Source organism: Amblyomma mixtum, chromosome 2, assembly GCF_055824585.1.
Source record: "Amblyomma mixtum isolate Tamu chromosome 2, ASM5582458v1, whole genome shotgun sequence".
Taxonomy (NCBI): Eukaryota; Metazoa; Arthropoda; class Arachnida; order Ixodida; family Ixodidae; genus Amblyomma; species Amblyomma mixtum.
Window position 1 is genome coordinate 194,893,016 of NC_143013.1, and position 25,429 is coordinate 194,918,444.

The window sequence follows — 25,429 nt, forward strand, 5'->3', positions numbered from 1 at the left end:
GTTTCATTTAGACCCCGATGCTTGCCCTGCAAGGCTCTACTTTCGTGAAGGTATGCATGCCTGTGTTGAAATTGCACAAATTGAATTGTACAGTTCCAGCATGGCTGTCAAGATTAGAGCCCTTGATCCTTTTGAGAGAATTTTAACACGACAACGTCATCCCACCTAAGGATGGCAGCATCCTTATTACTAACATTACTACGCGAACATTTGGCTCTAAGCTGGCTTGATTGTTCTGAGTAGAATTTTATACTGTCTCAGTGTCCGGGAATAAAGAAAAAAAAAGCTCAGTCGGTAGAGAATGCGACTCTTAATCTCAGGGTCGTGGGTTCGGGCCCCACGTTGGGCGTGCTAGTCTTCTTTTTTTTCTGTCGCGCAGAAAACGAACGCACCAATGTGACTTTTTATTGCGCCCTTCCGTCGCCTGGCTGATTGGCCTTCTTAGCCTTTGGAAAACGCGCATTCAAGACCGCAACGTTGAACCTGTTGTTTCGCCAGGAATTCATTTTAGCCGTATGTTGCCGCAGGTAACCGACAGTTACAAAGAATTGGACTTTTTACTGGATTGGTTTCTTCTCCTGATGCACTGCATATTCTTAGCGGCCTTTTAGTTATAATATGTTTACTATTATGTTCCTGCCACGTGCGCCAACCTAGGTCCTCTATAAATAGTTGATTTTGTGCACACACACACACACACACACACACACACACACACACACACACACACACACACACACACACACACACACACACACACACACACCCTTTCTGTACAAAACCATATAAATAAATACGATGAAAGAAAAAAAGAAGCCCGGCTAACTTAGTCGGTAGAGCATGAGACTCTTAATCTCAGGGTCGTGGGTCGCCGCAGACTAATATGCTGGAAAGTTGCTGTGAGTAGAGCCAAGAATAAACAGCAATACCTTTGTCAGCTCGGAAGATGTCCTGGGTGCCCAACAGTGAGCGATGCGCATAGTTGAACTCTCATTAAAACAGTCTACCCAACGCCAAATAGCGGATATTACTGGAAGGTCAAATAAGACTGTGAACCGTATCATCCAGGATTATAGGGATTAAGGCCGCATCGGCGACGCTCCACATAAGCTGCACCCTCGAGCGACGACTGCAGCTCAGAACAAGAGCATTCTTGAGGCCGCGCGGGGAGCCCGTTCAGCACCGCCAAGGAGATAGGTGCTGCTGCTGGTGTGTCGGCGAGCGTGTCTACAGTCAAACGCAGGCTGGCGGAAGGAGGTCTGACGAGCCATGTGGCGGCTCAGAAGCCGCTCCTGACGGACGCGAACAAGACGGCACGACTGAAATTCGGAAATGAACACGTCGACTGGACCACCGACGACTGGAAAACGGTAATATTTTCCGACGAGTCAACATTCACAACACGCTGGGACCAAAAACAGAGTTTGGCGCCATGTCTATGCCCGCCACGATCCCCGTTACGTCCAGGAAGTGGCATCAAGTGGCCGCACTACGGTCAATGTGTGAGCAGCTGTGTCCCGAGATGGACTTGGTGTCCTGTATCGTATTGACGGACACCTGACATCGGCAAGCTATTGTGGCATACTTGATTATGTCATGATTCCCTACGCGTTGGACGGCCCTTTTACTGAAGGAGATTTCCTCTTCCAGCATGATCTCTCACCTGTGCACCGCAAAAATTGTTGAGGAACTCCTTAACGAGCGAGGAGTACGATGTCTACAGTGGGTGCCCAAAGGAGCCGACCTCAACGTCATTGAAAATGTATGGGGAAGGATGAAAGTCGAGCTCTGCAAAAGAGGACTGCACCGATCATCCGCTGATGAGCTATGGAAGGCAGTAGAAGAGGAATGGATGCGCATCCAAAATGAAGCAGGTTTTATGGAGAATCTGTACGCGTCGCTTCCGTCGAGGATGCAGGAAGTGATCACCGTTCAAGGCGCGATGACGCGACACTGAGAAGTGACGACCGCATTTTTTTTTCTTTCTGGGTGTCGTGGTATTTCAGTTTCTGATTTCATCTTGAAAGTGCAGTTATCGGCGCCAATAGCTTGCTGTATTATATTTGCTACATCGCTTTACGTTTGCGCTGCAGTTCTTGTCTACTTGCTTGTATAGTCCAATATTCCTTTACAATTTGTTAGCTTTTATTTTGGTGCACAACTCATTAGTTTCTTCCTAATTCTATTGTGATAGCAAAGCAAATGGTATGCAGTATTCGCACTGTATAATATATTTACTCTAGGGAGAATTTTCACTTTATGGTAGTTTGCTTTCTATTTCAGGGAAGAAATATTACAGTTGTCAATGCTATATCTTTAATTACTTCTTTGACTACGCCATCTGTGACTGTAGCTGTAATCTTCAGTCGCACAAAAATAAAAGAAACAAAAAGTCACGGAGCTTCGGTGTTCACTCAAATACCAAAAATGTATTTTAAGGAGAAAGCCTTGCTTTCCCTAATTGTCAACAGAAGCTGTCAGCATCGGCGGGGTTATCCAGGGAAACTGCTCCCCGAAAATTGGCGTGATGTCAACGGTTATTGGTCACGGTTATTGTTCACAAGGCAGTATATACGCCAAAATATAGTACTGATCCAGTTTAGCCTCCTGATACATCTCTTACTCCGCAATAATCGACACCTTAATTCATCTCAGGCTTTCGCATTCACAGCAAGCAAGCTGTCCTAATGCCAATCAAAACTTTTTCATTCAGACTGAATATATATCTCAGTGATCACACGACCCTTCGAAACGCCAATTAAGTACCATAGTAAAAAATGCCCTGCACAAGGCCTTGCGATCAAGTATCTTGGAAAAGTATTTTCTGGTGCTACTTTGCATGACCTGACTGCGGACAAATGTATTCCCGTAATGCCTCTAATGATCGGCAAAATCGGGGCTTGGGGCCTTATATATAGAGCACAATAAAATTTCGATACCATTTAACACAGCTTAAGAAGGCGCGGTGTGTTCTGGAGCAATTACACATGAGGGAAGTTTGTGAAGGCGACCAGACGCGTGGTCCCAGGAATGACCGCAAGTGAACACAGTAGGCTGCTCCAGACGCGTGGTCCCAGGAATGACCGCAAGTGAACACAGTAGGCTGCTGTGGCCAAATTCGAAATGTTGCTACAACGGAGAACGGCGGTGATAGCAATGGCAACGCTCTGTCGCATTATTATACCCGGACCATGCAAACGCTCTGTTGAAAACTATGCGTTGCCCACGTCGCAGCCGCTTCTGCCTTTGCGCCAGACGCTAACGCGTTCTGTCAGTGCTGATATCATGTCTAAACGCAAAGCCATTTTCGATGATGGAAGCACTCAGTCTGTGGTAACCAACTTTCGCACGCCGTGCCTCGGCGGTGGAAAAGGCGCTACATAATCTTGCAGTTTCTTCCCCAGTGAAAACAAAGTGAACAAGAAAAAATGACGTGCCGTTCAGATGATCGGGGCTAAGCGGTTACAGCGCGCTTGCTCGAACAGCTCCACCCTCTCCAGATAGTTCGAAAAAATGGCGCGATCGGCGCCACTGTACAACCGTGCCGAGCGCCCTGCCACGCGCTCGCACGGTGTGGCTCATACTGAGCGCGATAGTACTCTATTTTTCATGAAAAATACAGAACATTTTTTGCTGCTTGTCTTCCAAAAATATTGTGTAACACTCTGTTTTCCGTTTTATGATGTCTTTCTAGACCACTATTTTTATTGTCATTAACGAAATACCTGTGCGAAAATTCCATTTCCTACATTCTATTTTGTGTGTTTCTGTCTTCGTTTTAGCTAGTTAAAATTTTGTGTAAAACTTGTTTTTTTTTGTACTTTATGTATGGATTATGCCTTCCGGATTATTTGTGGAAAAAATGTTATTCAGTGAAAGCAGCTCAGAAGCCGTTTGAAATACGAAGCTCTGAAGTCATATTATTATTACCACAGAAACTTCGTTCTTAGGCAGTTTTTATTCTTGCAGGTTGCACCCTGGTGCCCCTGAAAAGTATCCCCAACTTTTATGTATATCTGGGAAGGAAAGGACGGGTTTGTGATTACAATACACAATATTGACCGCTTTGGCGAGGTAATAAAAATAAATATGTTGAGATAGTTGGGACTTTTTCAATAAAGTGCAAGAGTCTGAGGTTCTTGCAAGGATAATATCTTGTAGCCTTGATTAAGCGTCTCATCTAAGCCCTTACAGAGTAGTATTACACAGAATGAGGAAAAAGTTTGTCCTTGACTAAGGCATGAATCCAACACTATTCTAGGCTGTAACAACGGTCGTGTATTGTAGAGATATTTGGGCGTACTGGTCTCTTCGTTTGTTTTCTGCTAGGCCTAAAACATCAACCTGTTGGCGATTATGACATCTTCGGGATAGCTAAGTGAATTCCACTGGCGAGCGCCGAGAGAACCAGCTTGCTAGATATGTCCCGAGAGAGCTCTATAAGCGACCCATTTGGGCTGTGGAATAGGGAACATCCAAGAGACGGCCAGGATTATAAAATGATGCTGCTTGATCTGCCAGAAAGTTGGGTTGTTTTTAATACAGCTACTTTCTACTCTTATTTTATGCTACGCATTAACCTATACGCCCTGGCTCACCTGAAAGTAGTTTCTCAGGATTTAGTCATGGGTAACTTCCAAATGAAGCCCGTAAAAAACTGCGCGAGCAGCCACAACAACCACTTTAAGGTAGGCAGTTTATAGGAAGCATTTTTTTTTGTCGTAAATTTAACTGGCAGGCTCAAGAGCTCGGCCCGATAGTCGAGCTACATGCGATTGCAGCCATGTCGCTTTCACTGCCCACCCTGCAGGCCAGATGCCCAAAAAAGATTTGATACAGGCGCGTTGAAGGAGCGTGTCCGAGCTTCAAATTCACGTGCATTGCCAAATGCACTACGTTTTCTCTGTCCTATCACTAGTCTTTTTAACTCGCGTACACGCACACGCACGTGGGCACGACAAACACATACACGGGCACGCATGTACTGTCATCACTGATTCTGCTGTCCCTTGAAAATTCGCTTGCTAAGATATGGCGCCGCCGAGCAGGGGTCGCAGTAAATTTTTTCCAAACGGTACGGCCGCTTTTCGATGGAAGCGAAGTGCCGAAGACGCCTGTGTGCTTCTGATGCCACTGCAGGATAAGCGACCACAGGACATCGAAATTAGTCCTGTGTCAGTCATATCTGCTATGATGCCTCCCATGCATCACGTGCACCTACGAAGCGGTCAACTAAACATGTCGTACAACGTTCCCTTCATGCACAAAAGCACTATGTATGATAAGGCTGCGTCGGCTATGAGACCAGTTATACTTTTACTCCTTCCAAAATATTCTTCCAACAAAACAACATGGCGTTTCGTTTATTTCATATTCAAAGCAGCGTGTATTAAGCACTCGGAAGGCATTGTAGAATATGTAGTAGATTGCAAATTTCGACCTCACGTGGAATCAGACACCATTTATTTTCGCACGAAATGAAACACGCGCAGCCCGGGTTTGCCTTACATCGCAAAGTGCACTGACCTCAGAGGTCAGAGGAACACACGACGATGAAATTACCGGTGCATCAACACAGAGCGACATCCTATGCCATTTGTTGCTTTTTACTTAAACTGTCACTGCTTCGCTGCGCCCGACCGTTTAAGCGGTCACGTGATAACGAAAAGAAGGATACGCGGCTGTCACCATTTCATCTAGGGCGCCGCCATCTTGGGGAGGTGGCGCCGTCTATGTTCTGTTCTTGTCCCTAGCGCCATGTTGGTATGCGCGCACGCATTTGTGCTACGCTCACGGTGCAGGACGGCGGTGCCGCAAATTGACCTGTCGGAGCTTCTGATTTATTTTGTCTGTTACAAAAGCGCCTGGGTGACGAAAAAAGCTTTTCGAGCAAGACAAACACCGTTTTTCTGAGGGATGACCGGAACTTCGTCGGATTATGGGGCCGGAAACACTTCCACCGTCGTTCCGATGATTGACCTAGGTAAGCGAAATTTGTTTACGAGTTGTTTGTTTACTCTAGTGCATAGCAACGGTCGCACCGCTGGCTACGACAGCGGTCGAAGAAGCGACACAGGCAGCCGCCAAGCTTCTTGTATGCTATCTGATTGAGTTCGATAGACTACGATTACCAGCCAGCATGACAGTCACGTCATGAATGTTTACGTTAGCCGCACTTCACTTTGCCTAAGTGCGCCTGGTGTGCCCTTACAAAAATGACTTTTGAGCTTCAGTTGACGCCTTGTTCAGCTCCTGTTGAATCAACTGGAAACCAACATGAACTCAATGTATGTTGAGCCTACTCAACACCTGCTACACGGAATTTTTGTTGAGCGTAGTCTAGAGATTTACTGTTGAGCAATTTCTGTTGAATTTAAGTTGAATCATCTCAAGGCAGCCGTTTCTTAGCCTAACTAAATGAAATCATTTCGACATGCATCGTGTTAACAGAACCTGATCACATTACACATATCAGGAACGCATGCAGCACCCGTTAAAACTCTCATAAACCGCTCAAAGTCATTTTCTTGGATAGAAAAAAGTGCTAGTATTGCAATATGCTCATTCAGGCATACCTACTTTGGAGGATTCGTATGTGCCCTCATAAAAAAGGGCCTTTAATTAATGCTTTATTTTGTTTATGAATGAATCAAGGTCGTCAAATAATAGACCGTTGCATATGAACTTGATTACTTCTACTACACATAAAATAAATAAATATTAATAGTAATAACTGACATAACTTTACTGATAGGCAGGCCACAACCTGCGCAGGTCCGGACACCCCTGAGTAGGACTATATAAGGGCGAAGCCGAGGTTGCACTTCAGATCGTAAGATGAACTCTTAGTTCATTCTATAGCGTCGGGTGTAGTACTGTCCCATACTCTTTATCTGATGGATGTGTAGGGCTAGGGTGTATGTATGAAAATAAATATGGTGTATATATGTGTATATACATACATATATATTTATATACATAAGTGTTTGAGCGTATGTGTGGAGAACTACGTCACAGGGGATGACGGCTTCAAATTGACGATAAATTGCAGCAATAAATATGAATATACCGCCGAAAATTTCATTGGTAGTCGGTCCATCTGCCGCAATACGAATGTATTCCCACGATTTTTTGCTTTTTTACCCCAGCCAAGATTCAGATAGGCGTGTTGATTCACTCCCGTAATTCCAACATGAATTCAACATGAACACAAAGCAGAAATTTCATTGAGAATGCCCAACTCTAGCACAGTGGCCACTTTTCCCATGAGTTTCAACTCGGCCTCAATAATTCACCAACACTAGCCCATCCTGGTCACAACAAAAAATCAACATGGCGTGTTGAGTCTGCTCATGAGAACTTCAACACTGTCTCAAGAAGCATTTTTGTAGATGCGAACTTTATTGTTCGACCACTCACGGTGACAAATTTCTTTCGTGATAGATAACCCGATTACGTACAGTTCACAATTTCAGGCAGGTACTACAGTGCACTTCTCAGTGAGATACGCTTCGTGACAGATTCAGGCGCTTGATACCTGGTGTTATCTCTGTGTTTCAGCGGATTATCACTTTGAGATAAATGTTCGCCTACGAGCAGATCTAGGCGGTAGGTGCGAGAATGTTTACTAAGCCAGAGCGCGCAGGAACCGAACGAAAGCACTGTCTACGCTAGTTGACATCGCGTATGTCACCGTCGCTTGCTTGGGGGCTTGGCCACCGAGCGAGCGCGAGCAATGGTCGTTCTCGCTGCCTCGCCACTTTTTTTCTTGTACGTGTCCACTCTTCACTCGACGAAAGAAAAGTGTTGCGGCCTCAAATAACTGTCACGCTAAACAACGAAAGTTAATTTAGAGGTGTCATGGGTATTTGCTACGCGGCAGAAGAAATTCGCCACGCCACCTGCACCTCGATTGTGCTTTGACGAGCAAGCGCGTTTACGGTCGTCATTAAGCACGCTACGCATCTTCACACAAGTTTTGCAGGCTTTGGTATCTTGACAACTGGTGCAATGAGCACACTGGTTTGCTTCTGCCAAGGCCCGGTTGTTTGCGGTAACAACATTGCTTACTCGACAGTGCTGTAATACCGCATATTATTTGCTGTCATATTTAGCATGCAACGAAAATTTTCGACAGGTCTTTTTTCTGCTTATCTGAAATATCAACTTCCATTGCTCTGATTTTGTGACCTCCATATTTGTCTGCAGGTGGCAAATTGTACAGTCATCCAAGCGTTGTCACTGACTGGAGTGACGACTTAAAGAAGTGGCCACAAGTCCAGATGCCACACATTATATTTTACTTGCTTGAAAAGAAAGCATGTGACCTCAAGGAGGTGAAATCATTCAGGAGCATGGAATCCTACTCATATTTGCAGAGTGGATGGGTAGGGACAGTGCTCGTACATACAATAGATACTGAAATGGCATTGCTGAAATGCCAAGTACAGGCATCACAGTGTGTCAAAGTGCTTCACGAAGCATGGGTGTGCTGCGGGAAAAGCGGCGAGATTATAAATAGTGGCTGCTCTTGTATGGCAGGGAAGGGAAAAGTGTGCAGCAATGTGGGTGCGTTACTGGGGAGGATTGACCTGGCTGTATCTTCGGGCCTCACCGGGGAAGCATGCACGAATAAAGCAGCTGCTTGGAATCGAGGCACGAAAAGAAACTTGGTGCCAGCAGCCCTGGAGGATATTAACTTCAAGTTGCAGAAGCGGACAATTGACCAGGAGAGGAAGAAAAATCAGCCACTATGTATCCCCCGCATCTTCGACAGCGATAAAGATCTGGCAGAGTTTTACGAAAACTGCCCTTTGAAGGATATTCTTAACATTCCCGGTAAGTCATTTCCTAGATATGTTTCTGCAACATTATTTTAATGCATGCATTTATGTTAGCTATTCTGCCGAAATTCTGTGAAGATTTTTCCATTCTGTTTCCCTATACTTTTACAATACTATGCGCCCTGTTAAGTGGATTCCATCAGCATATTTTAAATGTCACTAAAACAACTCCTAACAAGAATTAAAAGCCGCATACTGTAGCCAGCCAATATAACAAGCAAGAGTTTTTCAGGTTGTCAATCACTAAGGCACTCCACCTGCATGGTAACAGATTTGATGTACGGTGCATGAAAGTTAATTTCATGTGTTTTGACTTCAGGGACTCTCCTTCATGCAACAATGACAGCTGCTGTGCGACAACCACCTTCAAGACCGGCTCAACCACCAATTGCTGAGCATGCCTCTCATGACGAGAGTGAGAAATTGCCAGAAGCATGTGAATTATGCAACAGATTCTACCTTAAGTACATATCAATTTCTACAGAGGCATCAGCATTGTTGGGGGCAGCCACAAAAAATTAAAATGGCTACTTATGGCACACCTCACGACGAGTGCGGTTAACAGCTTCGAACATCAAAAGAGTGCCCAAGAGGCAGACGACACCAACAGAAAAAGCCCTGTTGTCGCTTACTGCTCCCACATTTCATGGAAGTGCTGCAACACAACACGGCTTGCGATATGAAGGCGTGGCTCGAGAACAATTTGAAGCCACCTTTGATTTGTCAGTTTCATTGGAAGGCATTCATGTATGCAAGGATAAGCCATGGCTCTCTGCAACACCTGATGGCATCATAACGTCCAATGATGCAATCCTCGAGATCAAATGCCCAGTAGTCGAGGATTGTAGAGACTTAATCAGCACTGGGAAGTATGATGTGAGTCTCGATAATGGAACCTATGTTCTAAATGAAAATGCACCTAACGGCTATTATGGCCAAGCACACACAATGCTGTGTGCCAAGAACAGTCTATGTTTCTTCTATGTATGCTCCTTAAAATGGGCCATAGTTGCAGAGGTTCCTTTTGACGCGAGATATGTGGAGCAGACAATGCAAAGGCTACGAAAATTTTATTTCAGTAGCATGCTGCCCCGTCTTCAAATTATGGAAGCAGAAGGCAAACTTGACCTTTCAGAATACAAACAGATCTTAAATCTCTGATGTCATTGCAGTCAGTCTTGTTGTTCATTCACTTACAGCATTCTGTAACAAAATGAAAAAGAACTTCAATGTCAGTTTGCATGAAAATGTTTATTGCCTTTCACAGCACTCCTGATCAGTCCTCGGTTAAACTTGCTGAATCGACTTTTTCGCTTCCAGGGGATTGTTCAGCTATTAATGGCATTTTAAAATTGCAGAGGCCTGCACATACAAAGACCATTGCATCAATGTTTTTTTTTGCATTTGATGCTGAGAGCCGATTTGAATATGCGATAAGCTTTTATGCGATTTATCGCCCTCTTGACGTGTATCCGCACTGACGCAATGCGCCGTGTCTGTGTGACCTCCTGCTCCGACAGTTGATGTTTGCCTGCAAGCAAAAAATTTCAGCATGATGCATGTATTCTCTTGAACCTCAACATTAAAAAGAAAGGTGCTTGTTACAGATATATGTAGCAAACCACAATGTGCCAGCCAAAAATGAAAAAGGAATGCCGTTTTAAAAACACTCGTTAGCAGCGCTACTGCAGCAAAGATTTATGAAGCTTTGTACCAAACAACCGCTAACCACAACAGCACTGTGCCCACTGAACAACTGTTGAAAAAGGAGCAAACAGCCTTTAAAACCTGGTGATGCATTTCTAGATGGAAGCTTTCCTTTTTTATCATTAGATAAGCTCTGCACGATTGTGCCTCGTTACCTCTAGTAAATGCTGGGGCATTCAGCTTGACTCCCGGGGCCTCCAGGTACGGGTCCAAGGTAAAACCTCTATCGGCCATTATCACATCGCCTCGAACAAGGTACTCACTCATGGACACCGCACTCCCTAACAATGTGCTTGTCAGAGGCACGTCCCCCAAAAGTACGGGACACAAACATTATGTACCCACAAGGGGCGATAACAATCAAGAATTTCACTGTGTTGTGCCCTTTGTAGGAACTGTATGTTTGAGCTCTTGCTCGTTGTTTTTTGGCCTTTCCAGACCAACCTCCGTGCAGACAAAAATGCAACGAGTGTTTCATAGCCATTCTCTATGAATGAATATGGCATGCTGCTTTCAGTTCTAGCTTTCGGCAGCCAAATCACATAATATTTCATAATTTCTTTCAGGCATTCTAGAGTGCTATTAAAGATTTTGCAGACAGACGAAACAGATATTCTAAACCTGAAGGAAAGGTCTCTGTACAGCAGGCCAAGCCTGAGGCGCATAAGTGTCAAAAGAAGATGGTCCTCCATGCTAGCCGTGACTGTGGCATTGGAATTTTTTCCAGACAAGTCAATAACGTCCTGAAGACATGGTTAGACACCCCAGTGTAAAAAGCTATGTCTTGACAAGTCATCTGTGATGCCATCAGCACTTGCTGCCGTAAAGTGTAGGTGTGGTCAGCCAGAGAGGGGTCTTCCCACTGCACACTGTGGTCTCGTGTGCAGACCTGGAAATGCAAATATTTAGACACACTGTATTAGTAAGCCATACCTTTTCAAAGTGAAATAGAGAGTGGTCACTTAGTTTTGAGGTCATGCAAGGAAAACTTGTATTTAGTGTACAGTAAATGCTTGAATAAAAAACACTTACAGTTTCTGTCTGTGTTCCTCTGCTGCTTGTGTTTGTTGTGGCTGCAGAACTGAGCGCCTACAAAACATGCTGTATTTCAAAAATGCAATTCTGTCGTGCACCGTTTAAGATGTAAGAAAAAAAAAAGTAAAGCCTACTCACATGGTGACTGTGACCTTCCAGTGTCTGGGTCGGGCAAGCTGCAGGCGTGCATTCTTCGAGGCACAGTGATGACTGAAAAATATTCGAAGTTTTACTACTGCAAGCCTAAAAAAGACTGAGTACAAAGTTACATTGCTATCTGTTGCCTCTCCTTTCTGTCTTGGAGAAGGAACCATCTGTTTATCTGCATACTGCTCACACAAGTGCATGGACGGAATAAATAAACTGTAAAACAGATTCACTGAGTGTCACGGGTTCGGTGACTACGCATACTGCTCACACAAGTGCATGGCCGGAATAAATAAACTGTAAAACTGATTCACTGAGTGTCACGGGCTCGGTGACTACGCGACATCATCACCGAGTCCGGACAATGAGGGGGTGGCCGTTTGATGCCCGGCGTAGCCGGTAAGCAAACGTAGTGACTGAGACCGAGGCGTGTTAAGAGGTAACAACAACAAAATAACGTTTATAGTTTCGATTCAACAATGCGGCAGCTTTCACAGATACATAATTCACATTCTACAAAACAATTGCGGAAAGCACATAGCAGTAAACACACTGAATTAAGTTATACATTGAATATTTCTACACAGCTAGGTCAGAACACACGTGAGAGGTCAATTAGATACATTCGATCAAAAGTCGGAAGGTGAACAAACAAGTCAACCGGGAAGCGCGGCTGCAGTCCATCCACAAACACGCAGTCAGTGCGGCCCCCGAAGGCGACGTTCGTCCAGGGCAGCTTGCGGTTTCGAGGATGCGGTGCGGCGGCTCGGAGACCCGGGAGTTCGCGGCGGCAGCGTTTCCACCGACGAGCGGACTGAAGTTCGTTTCCATACGGCCCCCTTTTAAAGCCCTCGGGCGCTAGCGAGCGAGCACTCGCGGCGCCACAGCGTCGTCGTCGAAAAAAACGAAACACCAAAAAGCGCAACAAGAGCACGTAGGCACCTACACTTTGACTCTGCATGGCCGCCATCTTGGAGGAGGAAAAAATTAACGCACAACTAAAAAGAAGCCCTAGGCTTCGACTCTCGATTCGGTGACCTTGGAGCCGGAAAAAAGTAAAACACAACCAAAAAGGCAGTCACGTACGCCGCAACTTCTTTCCTGCTAATGGTCAGCTCAAGACCTCGGCAGATCGGGGCCGACTTTGAGCCGCCTCCGCTTTCGCAATGCGAGGGGTTGTCTAAATAACTGAAAAAAGCGTGCATGCATTCTTGCTCTTCCCGAGACACATACAAAGAAACGCGGACGCATCAGTTTTATACAAACAAAAGTAATTTATCGGCTGCCGCCACTTCTGTGACACTGAGCATGCAGAGTGTACTGAAGTTTAGCAGCTTACAGCATTAAGGTCCGACTTCAGCACGACAAGTATGCTGGGACTTCCAACATCTGTATCCTGCAAAGGAAATTTAAACAGCACCTGTGTCACACCATGGCATAACAAGAGTTAGAACACACTGCAAACAGTAAGTAAGAAACTAATTGCAGGAAGCAATACAGATAATCCCTATGGGTGGCCTACGGTAAAGGTTCGGAAGCCTGACGAGGCCTTAGCCCCCACACACTTTTGCAGCAGCAGAATCACATTTTCTTTAGTTCAAACGCTTACGTGGTTACAAAAGTTATGAAAGTGAGTAAAAGAGATGACAGTGATAGCTGTAAGTGATAGCTGTAGAAGTATTCTTTCATAACTTTGTAGCAGAGGAAAACAATGCTTACACTGCAGGAAGCACACAGAAAAACCATACTACTACTGCTTTTAATTCATTGCTTTGCTACAGGCTATTACTGACAATTAATGTTCTTGAACATCTCTGATTCAGCTAAGAATCCAAACAAATACCATGCGTTCTAGCTGCTTATTTAAAATAACTGTTTCATTTAAATGTCTCATAGTATGTGAGTTAGTATTACTTAATGTTACTTCTAATATCGACTGCTAAGTAATATTGTCTCAAACAATGCTTTTTCATTGAGCCTGTGAGGCAATTCCCCTAAATAAATATTGTCCTTCAAGCACCACATGCAGAAATGCAACTCTGAGATAACAAAAACCTAGGAACGGCACAGCCATGTAGAGGACAATGTGGACAGTCTCAAAAGGTGTAAGCGACAGCCCATTATTGTGCTAAGCACTGTAGAGGCCATTCTGCAAGTACGTCACTCCATAAGTGTATGTTACAAGTGACTTCATTCACCTGATCGACTAGAGCGCAGTTTAAATCTTCATTAGCAGCAGGTGCGACGTCTTGTACTGCATTAGGTGCAGAAGTATCAGGGCTGGTCTCCGTGTCTGGCTCCAAAACCTAGATAAATGCAACAGAACAGAGTGACAAAGCAACTTTTTCTTCACTAACTGCTTCCTGAAGTTGATTGCACGATGGACTCAATTTTTTATGGACGTGATGTGTGTACACTGCTCAAGTTGCACATGCATTAGGAATAAAGCAACTTATTGCATCCATTTAGCACTGAAATAATGGAGGTGATCCACAGCACGTATCCCATTGTTAAGAGAATTAAATAATAATTCGAGAACATGCAGCAGTGGACAGTGATATGCTGCGTTATATACAGGTACAAATGTCTTTTCTAATACCTAGTTAGTACCATGCATACAAAAAGCTAATAATTAATATCATGGAACAATCCAATTATGCACTCGAGAGAATGTTTCTCAAGAATAGGTGATTAGGTACAATGATATCTTGTCATGACTCATACAAAAAGCAGAATGTACAGAGGCTGAAATTCACGTTATTACATTAGAGTTGAAACATATTTTATGCATAGGTATTAAGCATTAACCACCTGTTCTGCATGATGAACTCAAGCAAGAGATAACATCTGTTACATAAATCATGTCCAGTTGGGCTGATACTTGATTAATGTTATGAAATTTCACCTTTGCAAAGCTAGCAGACAAAGCCTCAAAAGAGATTAACAAAAAACCATTGCGACAAGGATTGGAGAAAGTCTAGATTACCAGTTTTGACAAAGCCTGCATCAATTGTGGCACTGACACCAATGTTTTCATAGCAGCTGAACACAGTTCATGCAGCATTCGAAACTCGGGATCCCAGCAATATTTTTTTAAATGTACAAACGACCATATAAGGCAGGGATCTCGAGTCTTTTGGCTTTCTGAAATACAGTGGCACGACGATTTTATTGCATATTGAAAAATCCATAGTATTTTTATGCAAAACTTCACACCGAATTTTTGCGATATCGCACTCCGTCTGTCTGTGTGCACGTTATGAGTAATTGATCCGGGGCGCGAACGGTGGGGTTACACAGCATCAAAAGCAGTCAAGGGATAAAACACTGACAAAACGGCGAACTTTCTGCTCGTTTGCACTTCATTTCTTGCACCCTACTTATTTTCACAGCGCTTGTGCGTTGTTAACATTTGCGCATTTTCGACCTTTTCGCGCTAAGCAATGAAAACACATAAGACGCACAACTCGCTTAACTAGCGGCTTTTTTTTGCAATTGCACGAACAAGATACAATGACATGCGCGAAACGAACCTCACCTTCCTTTTTTTCGTCGGCACGTAGTCCCTTCTTGCGATACGTCTCCTGGCGGTCTTGACCTGAGCGAAAGTTGTCGCGCACAATTATTCTCCAGTACAACAGTCACCTAATTAAAAATTCCCGTGTTTGAAGGAACCACGCTTTCACACACGGCCACATACTCACGTAATGCTTACCTTCCGTTCGTAGCCCAGCATAAGCATAGGCACGGAGTTCGTGGCTGTCCGTTGTCCGCCAACAAAGTGTTCCGAGCAGACACGAGAGGCGGCCGATGGCATAAAATCCTTTCTGTTGACGCTAGCCAGCCAAAGACGTCGCTCGTCTTCATCCGACGGAGAGCGATGCAGTTGGAACAAGTTGCAGCCGCACTGACTACGCGGCTGTTGATGCTGCGCACATGGCTCTGCGGTTATTTTTTTCCGCTTGCGGTAGTTGTTGGTGCAGCCAACAACAGCGCAGTGGTATCCTGATCACCTCGGCTCACGATTCATGTTCACAGTCAGCATCAAAACACGTAAAAGCTGTTTTCTCGCGCAAAAAACAGCAGTGCACGCACGGCACTCAACGCGTATCTCGCCGCTCGCGCATGCCAGGAGGAGAGGAGGAGGAGAAGCAGCGCCGCGCGCGCGCTGGTTCGAGGCTATTTTCCTCCTCGCGCCGAAAACGGTCTATAAAGGATATGGCGGCCAGTCTACTGTAAAGTGCTCTCGCAGCCTCCCGGTTTTCGTCATGGCGCTCCAGCTTTTCTCAGCTTTCCTGCTTGCCTTCACCACTTCAGCTGCTCTGGGCGACGAAATATCGGTCAGTGTATAGATATAAAGTAGAGCGTAAAATTTAGTGACTCTTAGGCGCTCGTTCTTTATATTCTGTTGGCATGATCGCATTCGCTTCCGGTGCAATAGAACGAGCGGAACAAGTGCGCTGATTCTTGTTGGCGGGCTATCTGCGCTAACTGTGCGTCCGTATTTGTCTATTTTGTAGCGCGAACGCACTAATCCGTAGATTCAGAGCCTATTAAGATCGTTTCTGGCCGACTGTATGACCGAGAAGCGCGAGCGCTCCGTCCCGCGGCACTGACCCCTCATCTTCTTCTACGCAGCACAAATGCGGGCTTTTGCACTGGTTCGAATGTAGCGAACATTCTCTGTCGACCTTATTTTTTTTTCTCTCGATGGGCATGAAGAGTTCCGAAGGAATGAAGAGGAAGGAGGGCGTGTTTGGTAACAGGCGCTTGCCGTGGAAAGACATGTTCTAAAGATGCAATTCAGTGCAGAAAACAAGCACGCAAAGAGAGAGTAGACAAGACAGAGTGGTATGAGCATTTGCTGCTTACGCTCTACTGCACCATTTGAACGCACCATATGGTAGCATAAAATTTCACATATGATGTCAACAGAAAATAAAAAAAAACGAAATGATGAGAACGAGCCGCCGCGGTGGCTCACTGGTTGTGGCGCTCGGCTGCCGACCCGAAAGAAGGGGTACAATCCCGGCCGCGGCGGTCGAATTTCGATAGAGGCGGAATTCTAGAGGCCCATGTAGTGTTCGATGTCAGTGCACGTGAAAGAACCCCAGTTTTTTCCGGAGACCTTCACTACGGCGTCCCTCATAGCCTAAGTTACTTTGGGACGTTAAACCCCCATAGAACCATAAAACCGAAATGAACAGAAGAATAACATGGCATTTTCAACTTTATCTGCGTTTTCTGTCTGTGCTTGCCTGCAGCACACCAAATGTTCAATTTAGAACTTTGATTCAGAGGTTTGTTTGGCTTCCAAAGCAAGAGTCTGGTTTAGCAGCTCGACCCAAGGAACTAAGACAGAGTGGAAAATCAACTCTATTTGACAACAAGCTGGCATAATTTAAAGGAGAGGAGATATGGAACTTAGTGTTTCTAGTGTTTTCGCTGCGGGCGTTGCGTATGGCTGCAGTGGCCCTCAATCAGGAATATGCATTGAATAATTTCATATCATGCAACTAGTACGCCGAAATTTTGGTTGTGATTTCTGCGATTTCTGGTCTCGTTCAGAAACACTGGGTGATTAGCAGCCTTATGTTTACCCTAATGCCAGCCAGAAGCTGGCGGGCCGGGAAAGGCATGCTAATGAAACCTACTTTTAAGATGTCATGTTCGTCCCATTCGTAACACATTCTGGTAGACAACAAATTTAGGTACTCCGTTGTTTAAATTAAATAAAAAACTGAATGTTCCATGCTGTGCCTTTTTGCCATTTATGGTGATAATATTCCTTATAGTTAGTGATGGTTTCAAAATAGTTGTCGCATGCTGTACGCTTTCTCTTGTAAAGGTTGCCTAGACCTCGTCAAGCTGCGTGAGCAGCTTTTACCCAGGAAACCATGTAAAAATGTCTGGTGAATTAATTGAATTTAATTGAATAAAGCAAAGCTCCCAGTCTGTACCTGTAGTTTGTAACCGCTGAGTAGCGCCCTGATGAAGTTAAATATAAATGATGATTACGCAACTGGTAATGTGAGAAATTAGCGCTAGCAGTCATACGATGATTCCGACATTCGCTGTTAATGGTACACTGAAGCTTCCTGCAGGCTCTCTTGGTTCTGTCATGCATGTTTAGGATCTTGGTGAGCAGTTTAATAGCAGGTCAAGGCTCCGGGATTGTTGAAACTCAGAGTGCCGGCTGCTGCTCCTGCTATCATAGCGCATACAATTCTTGCCGCACACCGTTCTGTTGCTCAAATATTCCTCACACAATAATGCGGGCAGCTTCCCAACTGGCCAGTGAGTTAGCGACGTACGTATTTCACATCCAGTGAAACATATTATCAATTAGAACGCCATTTCCAAATTCCGAACGATCGACAGAAAGAAATTTGGAGAGATATAGTGCGAGACTGGAGCTTTTGTGTTATTTTTCTCACATCCAGGATATCACTCGCTAGTCACCTCTTTTAGCGCATGTCATTCCTTTCGCTCTTTAATTTCCAAGTCCGTAAATCCCAGATCTTTACTTACACGTTTCTGGGGCTCAAGGTTGGCGCGATTACGATCGCTGCTTCAACAATTACGGATCGTGCGAAGGTCGAATCCGAACAAATTTCCACATTTATCACTATACCGAGTATCTGCAACCAAATTTTGAACTTTACCGGCGAAAACCTACGTTTTCGTCTTTGAATTTTCTTAGTTAGGTGCTTTCATTGGCTAATCATGCGTGTGCGACGCATGTTACTTCGATCGTGAACGCGAAACGACGGCAGCTATTCCCTTTTTAGAGACGACGTCGCCGGGCTTGTATCCATATGACGCCACCAGGGCAATTTAATAAAACGATCGCTGCCAGTAGGAGGTGTTCACGAGGTCGATTTTTATAGTTTTTAATGTACTGTGCTTTGTGGCATTCAAGCTTTAGAAATAAAACAACAAGCTTGTACACTTTTTACTGAACTACAGTAGTGAAGCATGACATTGAACCAACTTTGTTAGTGTGTTCGTGTACAGGGCGTTGCAATACTCCATTATCTTTGAATCTTTTCTGCATCCCCTCTTGATTATTTAATGGTCTTCACGCCTATTCAATGTTTGGATATTTTTATTCTTTAAAATTCTTTTACCCTATTACTTTCTGCAGTCTTCTCCGTGTCCCCTTTTCTGCCTAAATCACTCGGCAACGCCGATTAGCGCTTCACCGCTGTTCCAGCGCAAACTAGATTCTCTGTCTTTAATGAAAAAACTTCTCTCTCATTTTTTAGCACAAACCTGCCGCGGCTTCTTTAAGAGGAAAATCTGTAATTCTCTTCATTATATGAAACAAAAGAAATAGGTTCAGGAGCTCGAAAGAATTCTGGTAGTGCTCAGATGACGAATGTGCTAGGGTGGTAGTGCTAGGATTTGGCGCTATTGGGGCTGCAGACTGTTGTGCTGAGGGCCTTACGGTTGACCTAAATACATTAAGGATGAGGAGGATTCCTTTTTAAAAAAGTGACTCACGCGGTGTGTTCAACAACCGCGTTCTTCAGTAACAGTAGAGAAATATACAAAAAACCTTTGGAAATATATGCTTGCCTTCCACTTTGATCCTCTTAATTGTGAAGCCCATCACTAGTTGCGATGTTTCGCGGACGACGAGCCAGCAAAAGATGGTCGGGAAAAGCTGAGGTTTATTTCACAAATGAACTATGCTTGTCATCGTTCAGCTTTTCCCTAAAGATCACTTCGCACAGAAAAATGTGCAGTACATCCGGCAAGTAAACTCAATCCCACGTCTCGTTCGCAATTCAAATAGGTCGCTTTTGTCATTCGTGCCCCTCTCTATATAGCGAGAGAGAGAGAGAGAGAAAGAGAGAGAGATAGGGTTAATCTCCTCTGAAAGAAAACAGGAATTGGCCTGAGCTGTATTTCACCTACCTTGTACTCTGCGTTGGCTTAAAGAAGAAGGGTAAAAAAGGTTTGTGACAGGCGACTGCATGAATAAAATACAGGTTCGAGCATGCCTAATCGTGTCACAGCTGCTCCTAATTACAGCCGCAGGAAATGGCGAGCTCGACACCCACCCTTCGCGAGTGTGTGCAGCTGCTCGGACTATCATCCACCGCATTATCATACTACGAATAAGACAGAGAGGGGGTAAAACAAGACCGTAATTCATGGTATCTGCCACACAGGTGTAGGGGAAGTGTCTGACATCACTGACATCTGCTCAGTTCAGCCGGCATAGATTGTCTCGAACATCGTCTCTATGAGTGAATGATTGTTACGTAAAAGACAAACAAGGGAAGTTGCGGACCGGCAGTCGATATTTTCGACGGGCGCTTTAATGCGTTTAGTTGTGGAAGAAAGAAAACAACCGAGTTGCTCCAGAAAAACATTGAAAAAGATGTTAAAAAAAATAAACTCGCAAGACAGATCCAGACAGTTTGCATACAATGTATGGCTGCTTGGCTTGGGCAGGGCATGTAATACGAAGGCAAGGTAAAGGCTGGTCCTTAAGGGTAACGGAATGGATTCCAAGAGAAGGCAAGCGTGGCAGGGGGCGGCAGAAAGTTATGTGGGCGGAGGAGATTAAGAAGTTTGCGGGGATACGGTGGCCGCAACTGGCAAAAGACAGGGTTAATTGAGAGGCACGGGAGAGGCCTTTGCCCTGCAATGGGCATATTCATGCTGCTGATGATGACGTTCGCTGCTTTTACGTGTTTCCGGCTGCCGTAACAGAACTGCTTCATGCGAGTGGAAAACCTCCTGGCTTTTAGGACTGCGCCTTGAGGTACTTGTCTGATAACTATCGTAAACAAGTTCTTGTGGCCCCAAATTTGGTATTAGGAGAAGTTTGGTATTAGGGAAACTTTTTGAATGTGTGTCACGAATTTAGTTATGCAAAACTACCCAAAAATTGACCATCGATAGTATCGCTAGTTTTTTTTCGTTGGTTTATTGGTTTATTGTGGTTTAACGTCCCAAAGCGACTGAGGCTATGAGAGACGCCGTAGTGAAGGGCTCCGGAAATTTCGACCACCTGGGGTTCTTTGACGTGCACTGACATCGCACAGCACACGGACCTCTAGAATTTCGCCTTCAAGAAATTCAGCCGCCGCGGCCGGGATCGAACCCGCGTCTTTCGGGCCAGCAGCCGAGCGCCGTAACCGCTGAGCCACCGCGGCGGGGAGCTAGTTTTTTTTAAACTATCGATAGTGTAAAAAAAACTATCGATAGTGCTACTATCGATACACTATCGATAGTAATACTATCGATTCTACTATCGATAGAAGCACTATCGATAGTAGCATCCATAATATTACTATCGATAGTACCGCTATCGATAGCAAGACTATTCATAGTGAAACTATCGATCGCAAGACTATGATAGTAACAACATTGATATAACGCGATATAACCAAAATATTTGCGATACCTGATTGGTTTCACGGTCTCGTGGGCTTAACGTCCCAGAGAGACTCAAGCTGTAAGGAATGCGGTAGTGGAGGCCTCCGGGTAAGTAAATTCCGACCAGCTGTGGTTCATTAACGTGCACTGGGACAGTTCGGAAAAATACCTGAAATTGCATCCGATGAAAGAACAAACAGCACGAGTTCTGCTGGTTTACACGACACTGCCATGCACTGCAGACGTCGTCTTGGTGACGTTATCGCTGCAGAAATGCTTTTCGCACACATGTTTCGCAACTAGGACATTCGCACAGTAACATATTATCCAACAACTTTACGTAGGGAACGTCCGCAGAGCTCGGTAATGAGTAGGCCGCGAAAAGGGGCGAGTCCTGTCAGTTACTCATATCATCACCTCCATACCACACACTCGCGAAACCAAGTTTAGGATGCAGTGGTGGATTTTATGGTATTGATAGCGCTATATATAACAAGCAGTATCGATACGGCTATCCATAGTACTATCAATAGAACTATCGAAACCACTGTCGATAGTACTATCGAAAGTAATAATTATCGATAGTACTATCGATAGTCTTTTTTGCCATTGATAGTTCGATAGTGACTCAACTATCGATAGTATCGATAGTTTTGCATCACTAGTCACGATACCTTTATGACAACAAATTGTGGACCCGTCCTTATGGAGATCTTGACAGAGCGGAAGCCCACACCTAAATCAGCGCATCATACATTCATATCCCTTAGCGAAAAAGTGGATGTGCTAAAAATGCATTTCTAACATATTGCCACCTCGCATTGCCAGGTGGCGCATAGCTGCTGACGACGACGAAGAAGGGCTCGCGCCGTGTGGAATCTGTCGCCCTTGCTGCCCCAGCTTGCGTGGCCTTGTCTGTCTTCGCACTTGTTATTAAAGCCCCCCTTCGTCAACAAGTACGTTACAGTTTGGTGGAGTGTGCCGGGTACCCGTGAGCCCATGCAAGAGACCCCTCCAGGCAGCCATCGCGCCAGCCCTGTACCACTCGACACCCCGGTACACCGCTTCAGTCGGAGGATCCAGGGACTGCCTTCGGATGTAGGACTAGTAGAGAGCGGCGCCATGGAGACAGCCGCTCCTTCTCCTCTGCAAACTGCCGCTGCCGCGCCATCTCACTACACCCTGCAGACTCCGCGGATTCCCAAGACGTTCCGTGGGGAACTTCTTGAGGATGTGGAGGACTGGCTCCTTCATTTTGAGCGCGTAGCTGCGTTTAACCAATGGGACCACGCAGCCAAACTCCGGAACGTTTACTTCAGCCTCGAGGATGGTGCTCGCACCTGGTTTGAGAACCGAGAGGACGTTTTAATCTCGTGGCATGAGTTCCGTCGTCGGCTGCTGGAGGCCTACACAAGCGCTGATCGTCGTGAACGAGCTGAGCGTGCACTACAATCTCGCATCCAGCTGCCGAACGAAAGTGTCCAGATGTACGTCGAGGACATGACGCGCCTTTTCAGAAGAGCTGACCCGGCCATGCCGGAAGACAAGAAACTCCGGCATTTGATGCGTGGCGTCAAAGAGCAGCTTTTCGCAGGCCTCGTGCGCAGCCCACCATCGACCGTTGCTGCATTCCTTACAGAGGCCACAACGATGGAAAAGGTGCTGCAACAACGTTCTGCGACCTACGACCGGCCCGTGCATGCTGCTGCTGTCACCGCATCGTTTGCTACCTCCGGGAGCCACCCTGACGATCTGCGTGAACTTATTCGCACCATCGTGCGTGAAGAGGTCCTGAAATTTTGCAGCCCTTCGCAGCCAGCGCTAGGTTCGATTTCTGCTCTTGTTCGCGAGGAAGTGCAACAGGCGTTCAGGGCTCCTGCTGTCGAAACACCTCCCCTACCAGGAGAATGCAACCGCTCCACCTATGCTGAAATTGCGAGGCGCCCGGCTGCGGTTTCGCCACCACCGTTTCCGGTAACGCCTCCTGAGCCGCGGTCTTCAGTGCCACCAGTGCAGTATTTCGACGATCGCCGAGCGCCCTTGCGGAAGGCCGATGTCTGGCGCACACCTGATAACCGGCCACTCTGGTTTCACTGCGGAGAACCAGGACATCTCTACCGTAACTGCTCTTATCGACGTCTCGGTCTGCAGGGCTTTCGAGCCGATTCACCCAGACCCCGGTTTGGCCATCGGCCCCCTGCCATTGAAGAGTTCCTAGCGGAACAGCGAATTTCAGCCCGCACGCCGCATCAGCCGCGCTCATCGTCTCCGAGGCGCTCTTCCCCGAACCCCCACAGCTCCTCGCGAGCACCACAGGGTCGCTCGCCCAGCCCTCGTCGGGAAAACTGAGACCGGCGACCTTCGGGGGCGAGGTCGCTGGGAGTCGCTGCGCTGAAGACCTCCCGTCGCCGCCGCTACGTTCCGACCGTGCACAGATGGCACCGTCATCCGACCTAGACAGCCCCGTTTCTTTGGACATACCTGTTCTTCTCGACGGTCACAGAGTCAGTGGATTAGTGGACACCGGGGCCGACTATTCAATTATCAGTGATAGATTGGCGACTCTTCTGAAAAAAGTGCTTACTCCATGTTCTGTGGTGCATCTTCGTACAGCCGGTGGTCATCTCGTTACCCCAAAGGGCATTTGCACGGCTCGCGTTCAGATTCATGGATCTACGTTCGTCATCAGTTGTGTAGTTCTGTGCAATTGCTCCCGCGATCTCATTATCGGCATTGACTTTCTGCGGGAGTATGGTGCTGTGATCGACCTCCGCCACCGAATCATCAGCTTTTCGACCAGTCAAGCCACCCACCTCGCCGACTCTTGCCACCGCAGTGCCGCCCTTCGAGTTTCTGCTGACAGTGTCACGTTGCCGCCACGGAGCAGTGTTTTGGTTGAAGTCGCCTGCAACGACTTGCATGACGCAGAAGCAGTCGCCGAGGCTAACTGTTCACTCCTGCTTACTCAAGGCATCTGTGCCGCTCGCAGTCTACTAACGCTTCGTAGTGGCCGATCTGCGGTGCTGGTCACAAATTTTTCTAATGAATACCGACATCTTTTTGCAGGAACCGCTATTGCTTCTGCCGAACCTTTTATCGATACTCCTGTTTGTTTTGCTTCCGCGGCAGCCGGCACTGACGAGCCCTCCCTTGAAAACGTCGACATAAACTGCCACCTGCCTCGGGAACAACGACTGGCTTTGGAGCTTCTGCTGAAGGAATACAAGCCGTGCTTCGCTTCTTCCTCGAAGGTTCGTCAAACACCCATCACGCAGCACCGCATCATCACCTATGACGACGCTCGCCCTATACGACAGCAGCCTTACCGTGTTTCTGCTAAAGAACGGGCAGTTATTCAAACCCAGGTTCAGGAAATGCTTGATGATGGCGTTGTTCAACCTTCCCAAAGCCCGTGGTCTTCGCCTGTCGTCCTCGTTCGGAAGAAGGACGGCACTCTCCGGTTTTGTGTCGACTATCGCAAACTGAACAGTGTGACCAAAAAGGACGTCTACCCGTTGCCGCGCATTGACGATTCGCTGGATAGATTACGGCGCGCTAAGTACTTCTCATCTATTGACTTGAAGAGCGGCTATTGGCAAATTGAAGTAGATGAACGGGACCGCGAAAAAACCGCTTTTGTGACTCCAGATGGCCTCTATGAATTCAAAGTGCTTCCTTTCGGTTTGTGCTCCGCCCCGGCTACGTTTCAAAGGATGATGGACACCGTCCTCACAGGCCTCAAATGGCAAAGCTGTCTTGTCTACTTGGACGACGTCGTCGTTTTTTCGGAAACGTTTGATCAACATCTCCAGCGCCTGCGGGCTGTCCTCGACGCTCTCCGCTCGGCTGACCTTACCCTGAAGCCCCAGAAGTGTCATTTCGGTTACGAAGAGCTCAAATTTTTGGGTCACGTTGTGAGCGCTGAGGGAGTGCGGCCGGACCCCGAAAAGACTGCCGCCGTCGCGCGCTTTCCCGTTCCAACCGACAAGAAAGCTGTCCAGCGCTTCCTGGGTCTCTGTGCGTACTATCGGCGCTTTATTGCGGACTTTTCCACGATTGCCGAGCCGTTGACGCGTCTCACCAGGAATACCACCTCCTTTGTCTGGACCTCTGAGCAACAGACCGCTTTCTCTACGCTCCGCCAGCGCCTTCAAACATCTCCCGTTCTTGCGCACTTCGACGAAGATGCCGATACCGAGGTTCACACCGACGCCAGTAACATCGGTCTTGGAGCTGTCCTTGTTCAACACCAAGAGGGCCTTGAGAGGGTTATCGCCTATGCTAGCCGTACTCTCTCCCGC

General features: G+C 46.3%; 1 protein-coding gene and 1 pseudogene across 1 annotated transcript in view; one reads left to right on the forward strand and one right to left on the reverse strand.

Annotated features, from left to right (window-relative positions):
- Positions 1-10,726: 10,726 nt before the first annotated feature.
- Positions 10,727-11,650, reverse strand: LOC149362026 (uncharacterized; annotated as a pseudogene).
- A 4,301-nt stretch (positions 11,651-15,951) lies between these two features.
- The window catches only part of LOC149362027 (uncharacterized), a 40,446-nt gene continuing 30,968 nt past the window's right edge, over positions 15,952-25,429 (forward strand). The window contains exon 1 of the mRNA XM_089569639.1: positions 15,952-16,072. Within this exon, the coding sequence (XP_089425765.1) occupies positions 16,001-16,072 (72 nt within the window). The 5' untranslated portion in view covers positions 15,952-16,000. The remainder of the gene's footprint in view (positions 16,073-25,429) is intronic.